The sequence below is a fragment of the Mesitornis unicolor genome, unplaced genomic scaffold (genome assembly GCF_000695765.1).
Source record: "Mesitornis unicolor isolate BGI_N332 unplaced genomic scaffold, ASM69576v1 scaffold36359, whole genome shotgun sequence".
Classification (NCBI taxonomy): domain Eukaryota; kingdom Metazoa; phylum Chordata; class Aves; order Mesitornithiformes; family Mesitornithidae; genus Mesitornis; species Mesitornis unicolor.
In genome coordinates, this window is record NW_010205843.1 from 18,392 (window position 1) to 26,159 (window position 7,768).

Here is a 7,768-nt window from a genome sequence, read left to right on the forward strand (position 1 = left end):
GTTACTTGGTGTGATGGAGGTAATGCCATGTGTGACAGGCTGAAAAAATGGAGAGTGTTGTGGAAACACTTTTTCAAAGAATTCTTGAACTGGAAGTTAAGTAACGCTTTGTGCCAGAGTGACTATATGGTTTAATTGTTGAGGGTCTCATTCTGACAACTTTATCCGTGCAGGGGCCCAGCTTCTTGCCTGGTGGCCCTTTTAGCCCCAGGGAGGTTCCGGGTGGATTGAGGGCCCAGATGACTGAAAAAGTATGTCCCTGTTAAGGCTTGAGAATGTCATCTCCCACACTGCCGACTGGTTACAGATCAGTCTTCTGTTAACGGCCTACAAAGAGATAGATGTACTCGCCCAATTTCTGTTCACACCGTTGCAGAACTAAACTTTGGCAGTAATTCAAATCACCAGTGCCAAGCTGACTGGAACTGAAAAAAATGTAACAAATTAGACCAGGTCTGTAGCTTGGACTTAACAGAGCAATAAAAGTAATAAATTGCAAGGGATGGAAACAATGTGTTGGTGGTATTCTTGTCCTCCTCATCTGGATGTGGTCTTGATTCAGCTAATGGGCTGAATTAATTGATCCCGCCTCCCACATGCGTTTGCTAGAGAGACTACAGGGGAGCTTATATGAAGCATATATAAGCTCTAGCTGAATGCTTTCTTGTAAGAGGGAAGATAATTTTCCGTTCTTACGTAATACTTTCTGGCAAGGCAAATTGAATATGGCTCTCTCTAGAGCCTGTCGACTTTGCTGTCTCCTTCTGCCTTTTCCCCGTCCCTCCCATGTTTTAATGTGGAGCATGCTATTCGGCTCATGTAGATGTAAAACCAGATGTTGCCTATGAATGATCTCCTGCATCGCAGCATGTTGTGCAGGTGCCGGACCACTGAGGTAAATTTGCTGTAGACAGGCCTTTCTGCTACACTCAAGACTATGAACTTGGTATTTTTTCTATTTAAGGCTGAAATAAGTCCTCTTGCTCACTTACTCTTTCTCTCCTCCCTTTAACTGAAGAGAAACATTCTGCTTTTGCCTTTGCCAGATTATTTAGGAGAAGAGTGTAAATTAAAGCCATTTATCTTGAAATGTGCTATTGGAGCAGACTGTTTATACAAGTGTAAGAAATTGTAACACAGTATTTGGTCTGGTCTGCAAGGAAAAGGTTTTTCTTTTTTCTTTTTTAATTTTTACATATGGCATATTGGTTACAATGTAGAAAAAACGGTTTGAGGCTCCAATTTATGCATGAGTGCTTAGTGGAGGCAATGGTATTTTAATGAGGAATATGGTTTTTGTTGCTTTGTTACTAAAGAAAATTGTTATTAGTTTTAAAGTTATAGTGTGATAAGTTTGGGACAGAGTAGTCCATGCACATGGTCAAGGTTTTCCAACTGGAGAGTGCTCATCAAGTGAATGCAGAATATGCAGTTACTGGCTAATACAAAGCTGTTGATATTTATTCATCAGTTGGTGGACGAGTAAGTCGGGAGTTAAATTATACACGGCAGAAGATTGGAGAAGAGGCCATGTTTAACCCCCAGCTCATGATCCAGACTCCACAGGAAGATGGTGCTAATGTACTGACAGCAGAAGCACTCCGACAGCACCTTGACTCTGCCCTTCAGGCCAGCAGAGTACATGTCTACATGTACAACAGGTAAGGGGAAAAGCAAAAGTTTTTTTGATTATCTGTAACAGTTAAAAGTGAGCACATGCTTCTCTTCGTGTATTTTTAAATGCTTAGCACGTCAGAGCCTTTCCCTTAGGACTGTGTTTTGATTTGAATGTCATTGGTTTCTGATGCTTGACATTGGGGTATAATAGCAGTGACAAGTTGGCTTTTAGCAAATAAGATGGGGTAAGTGGTGTTGGAAGAGATTCTGAGGGTGTACCCCTATGAGCAGTGCTACAGTGCCCAGCATTTCTCTTGGTAAAGGGGTGATGTCTGTGCTCTTAAACATAGGAGCTTATGGATGGGATTCCTTGAAAATTGAAAATCCTTCCTTGTAAGAGAGTTGAATTCACTTGCAGATGCCAGCATGAGGTACATAATGACTGTGAATAGATGCATAGGTTCCTATCCTGCCAATAGTTTGGATATAAAGGAAAATGCAGACTTGTGAGAAGTGGCAATGGGTGGAATAATAGCTGTTTAATAATACAGACATAATAGAATTGGCCTTCAAAGTGTCTGTGTGCATATACTGATGGTTGGAAGCTGTGTGTTGTCCAATAAAAAAATAAATGTGTATCTTAAGAAAGGACCAGCTTTGGGCTAATGAGATGTCTTTCTGATAAGTGGTTCCTACTTACATGATGATGTGTCTAGGGGCCCTGCCTGTGAAGCATGAAGCCCCCTGTCTTTCAGCACAGCTTTTCAGCATGTCCTACTGATGCTTCAGTGAAATAATGCTGAGGCTCCACTTATCTTGTATCCAGCTCCTGTCTTGTCTAAGGCGTTAGAAGTCATGGCAGTGAAAGTCGTAGTACAGGTGAAAAAGGAAGGCAGAAATCCTAACTGTTTCTTTTCTTCTGCATGCGTGGGTCAGCTGGGAGTATTCTGGTCCTCTGAGCTGGAGGACTACTCTGGTCCTCTCTCACTTGTGTCACTGAGTGATGTCTCAAGAGGTCCAGTTCATACAGAGGTGGATTTCTGTCCCTTTAACATGTGTTGACTAGCCTTGAAAAGCAGCTCCATTATTTTCAATGAGTTTTGCAGAGAATATTAGATAACTGAAACAAATGTTTAGTCTGTAACTAGAAAAAGAAAGGCCTTTGCTTTTTTGTGAGGTGTAGTATAACTGTGCTGAGTAATATTTGCCTTTCTCAGTGATTTGCTGTTTGAGAGCAATATGCCAGTATGTTTATGTGAGTTGTAATTTTAAATGCCAGTTATATTTTTAAAAGAACTTTTGAGTAATTGTGCGAGAAGAAAAATTTGGTCTATGTATTTCTTACAGACAGTGGAAATTGGAACATTTATGTTATAAATCAGGAGAGCTCATCACAGAAGCAGGTTACATGGATCAGGTATGTGCAGCAGGCATTTAGTTAAGATTTGTGTATTCTCATGATTCAACTTGTGCTGCTTTGATTATATTGTATTATATCTGTGTTTTTCTACTTTCTGATTTTGACAGATCATAGAGTATCTTTATCCTTGCTTAATTATCACTCCTTTGGACTGCTTCTGGGAGGGAGCAAAGCTACAGTCAGGAACTGCCTATCTATTGTAAGCATTTTTTTTTTTTTTATAACTTTCTGCTCTGACTGATTTTAACTGTATAGCAGTGTATGATTTTTTTAGTTGCACTCCCATTGTTTATTCAGATTCTGCTTTAACAGAAAAATAAAAGATAAAGTGCAGCGTCTCTACAGAAAATATGCATGGAGATTTTTTTTATTGAATAAAGATTTTCCTCTTTCTAAGAGATGATGTGCAGGCATTGATTTAAATCTTGTGTTATTTTTCTAATTCTGGTAGCATGCAAAATAAAATGTAAATTCTGAATTCAAGCTTTAAGAATTTTATGCCTGCCTCCCTCCCCTTTCTTTTTCCCTGAAAGAAACTTGTTTCTGATGGGTTTTTTTGCTTGGTTTTGGTTTGTTGTTTTCCCCCCCCCATACAAAATACAAAAGCATTGATTGGCTGGGAATTTTATTCCTAAGAAAATGTCTTGGGTTAAATCTCAAGTCTTCCTGAGGAATAAAGAGCAAATCCTTTGCTTATGAGATCATTAAAGAAACCATATAGTATCTTTTATGGGTGGTTTCTCACAGCTTACGAGTGTGATATTATATGCCCTGAATCTGTTAAAGAGTTAATTGTTAATCTGTGCAGGCATTTTCTGTTATGAATGCAAGAGTTTGCATTTGAGCTATTGTTTCTGTCCTGGTTTGCATGTCTCTGTAAAAGCAATTTGCAATGGCCATCTCCTAACCTTTAGTGTACAGTTTTAGATGGGGAAATAAGGGGGTTTGTGTTTTCTGGTTGGGAGATTTGGAATAATGACTTAAGCCTGGTTAAGCAGATACAGTGTGGTTTGAGCCACAGAATAAGGCAGCCAAAAGCCTTTCTAGTCTGTCAACATCACAGATTCAGAAGTGGGCGGTGGGAGACATGACAGTGATAGTGGTGACAGCCATGGTAGTAGGAAAGCTTGATGGTTGATAGCTGCCAGGGCATTTGAAGGAGCAGCGTATTGTTATAGATAAACAAAGATCAGCTATATTGATTGATTACATTTGCGAGATGATTATTAGACTAGCCATAAGTAATCTGATACTATGAGAAAGGCTTTCTTTCCTAAGCCTGCTCTCTTCTTTCCCCCTCCCCTCCTCCCCTAATTCTTTGAAGCAGCAGTTGGCTGCTTTTTTGTTATTTAGGTGCTTGATTATTTGTTTTGCTTTGCTTGTAAATGGAAGTATTTTTAACCTGTGAATATTCTCATTTATACAAAACTTTATAAGAACTGAGTATTTTTGTTCCAATTACAAGTGGACTGCAAGAAAAGTTCATAAATAAATTAATTAAAACATGCTTTACATTTTATGAAAAAACTTTACCAGAAAAGGTTTAAACTTGTAACAGAAAATAACTCAACTATTCCTGCAAATATGAATTTTAAAAATATGTTTGCTTCAATGCTTCTTTGGTCTTTTTTCTGCGTGTCATCTTCTGGTTTCTCTTGCAGAGGGAAGCCTCCTTTACAGTGGATCAACTTTGACCCCTTAGAATTCTTGGAAGAGTTAAAGAAAATAAACTACCAAGTGGAGAGCTGGGAAGAAATGCTGAATAAAGCAGAGGTTGGTCATGGTTATATGGATCGACCCTGCCTGAATCCTGCTGATCCTGATTGCCCAATCACAGCTCCCAATAAAAATTCCACCAGAGTAAGTTTGCTTGTCCTTGTGCATATCTTTTCAAGGGAGGCTGGGGGGAGGGAGGAGCTGGAGGAGGAGAATATATCAGAGAAGAGAGAAGAAGGTGGCATTTTCTTCCAAGGAATACATAGTTTTTATTCTTGAGTGATGTCGTTTTTCCTGTTCTTGTTATATATTGTTAGCCCACAGTCATGAACTTTCCCTCATTCTGTGATGTAATGCTTAATCCTGTGTATTTAGAGTGCAGTTGTCAGCTACTGGCAATATGAAGATGTGGCATTTCATCAAACATGATACCTCAGACAGACGTAGCCACTGCTGAAATACAGCTGCCACTGCACCGTGCAGCAAAACCTTCCTTCAAGTAGCACCAGTCTTGTTGATTTTTGTGAAGAACTTGAAGTCACAGGCCCCAGTTTTATATAACTCTTTATCAATCACATCAGGCTTGGGAGACATTGCCATCTGATCAACAAGTATCTGACTGATTTATTCAGCTTGATTTGGTGAACACATTTCTCTTTGTAGAACTCCTAGATTGTCTTTAGAGTCACACAGAATCACAGAATCGCTCGGTTGGAAAAGACCTCTGAGATCATCACGTCCAACTGTTCCTGCCTACCCCCTAAACCATATCCCTAAGTACCTCGTCTACCCGCTCTTTAAATACATCCAGGGATGGTGACTCCACCACCTCCCTGGGCAGCCTGTTCCAGCCTCTGACAACCCTCTCAGTAAAGAACTTCCTCCTTATCTCTAACCTGAACCTCCCTTGGCACAGCTTGGTGCCGTTTCCCCTTGTTCTGTCCCCCATCACCTGGGAGAAAAGACCAGCACTCACCTCTCTACAACCTCCCTTTAGGTAGTTGTAGGTGGTGATGAGGTCTCCCCTCAGCCTTCTCTTCTCCAGGCTAAACAACCCCAGTTCCCTCAGCCGCTCCTCATAAGGCTTGTTCTCCAGACCCCTCACCATCCTTGTGGCTCTTCTCTGAACACACTCTAGAATCTCAACATCCTTCTTATAGTGAGGGGCCCAGAACTGAACACAGTACTCGTCTGTTATTCTAGTACACTGGGTGTTAAGTTAGGGTATGAATTTGTCTGAAGTTGTGAAACTGATTAATTACTTCTTTATAACTTTTTCTAGCCTCTTGATGTAGCCCTTGTTTTGAGTGGTGGATGCTATGGACTGTCAAGAAAATACATGCATTGGCAGGAGGAATTGATAATAGGTGGTACAGTCAAGAACAGTTCTGGTAAACTTGTAAGGTAAATGAATGCTTAAAGAAAATTTCAAAGTTTTTCTTTGTTAGAGTTTGGGTTTTGGGGCACAGGGGGAAGATCATGCAAAATCTACTGCCCTTCAGGAGTATTATCAATCCCAGTGTAAGAGGACATACCTCGAGAATAGAATTGTAAACAGTGATTAAACAGTTGTTTAAATTTAAGAAGGTGTCATCGCTACGTGCTTCTAACCTCAGAATGATACTGTATGTCACTCAGAAATAAACCTTTTCCTGGCAGCTTTGTTTTGTAGAATGAATGTATAAGACATTTAACAGTATTTAAAGCACTGAACATCTTTGATCATATTTTGAAATACAATCAGAGGAAGAAGGGGAAATACAATAATTTGATAGTGTGCTCACTCATTTGACATCTGTCAGAAATCCAAATTCTCCACTGAACTTTTTGTTCAGATTCAATATAGAGAAAAGTCTATTTTTATGTCCCTACAACTGGAACATAGTTTTGAATGATAAAACAAACCCCTTTGTCTGAGAATTCTTGAAGAAGTCATGGAACACTGGACTTCAGTGGGGAAAAACCTGTGAAATAGAATTGTGAAAAACGTAGGCCATACTAAACTAAATGAAGTGTAATTGTTCCACACTTAATACGGAGAACTTTTACGAGACCTTTTAGTATTAATTTTGACTTTTTTTTTACATTTACACTAAACGTTGATAAATCTTTCAACAAGTAGCCAAATAATATATTTTTACTGAAAAATAAAATAGTTCCTTAAGCTTCTAAAATTGTTGGATACAGTTGTGTACTGTGGAAGTTCAGGATGGATAGTTATTGCCATTATGTACTCCTTGCAACTTACCAGGCAACAGGAGTTTAATGTGGTATTTCTCTTCAAGTGATGAAAAAGACCAAGGTCTTCAAATTACAAGTTGCCAACAGCATTTACAAGATCTTGTAAAAATATCTGTTCCTGTGGCATCCTCACAGTAATCTATCAATCACAATCTTTATAAATGATTTGTAGGGTTATGTTCTTTGCTCTTGAAATGGATCCTATTGAAAATAAATGTAAAACTCTCATTAACTTCAGTGAAACTAGATTTAGCTTGATTACTGCATAGACCGGTACAGCTGCACCAGATACACAGTAGAATAATTATACTCTGTTCAATTCTGATATGAACATGTGCCCTATAAAATCAAGAACCCCATTAGGGTCTCATTTGAGACTTGATACCATAAAAATAATTTTCTGAAAATGCTCATTTTATGTCTCTTTCTCTTTTCCCTTCTCTCCATGTCACAGTGCCCAGGCTTTGCAAACAATGTTTCAGTTAATGACTCCTAAGCAAATGTATGAGCACTTCAAGGGGTATGAATATGTTTCACATATCAACTGGAATGAGGATAAGGCAGCAGCAATTCTGGAAGCCTGGCAGAGGATGTATGTTGAGGTAAAGTTGAAAATAACCTAGATATCATACTACAAAGCCCTAGAAAGATCCACTGATTTCTGTGATGGCTTCTTACAAGGAAGGAATCCTTCTTACAAGGGTTTCTTCAAGGAAGATGCTCAAACCAGAACTGAGTGATTGTGTTTCAGTTTTTAAGCTGATGTATTATTTT

At 39.1% G+C, this 7,768-nt stretch overlaps 1 protein-coding gene across 1 annotated transcript; it reads left to right on the top strand.

Annotated features, from left to right (window-relative positions):
* Positions 1-1,471: 1,471 nt before the first annotated feature.
* Positions 1,472-7,596, top strand: LOC104546222 (protein patched homolog 1-like; the record flags this gene model as incomplete). Its single annotated transcript, XM_010191559.1, has 6 exons — positions 1,472-1,661; positions 2,965-3,034; positions 3,145-3,236; positions 4,699-4,897; positions 6,036-6,157; positions 7,449-7,596. Coding segments are annotated over 6 exons (821 nt in total), but the record flags the coding sequence as incomplete, so codon positions are not given.
* Between the last annotated feature and the right edge of the window lie 172 nt (positions 7,597-7,768).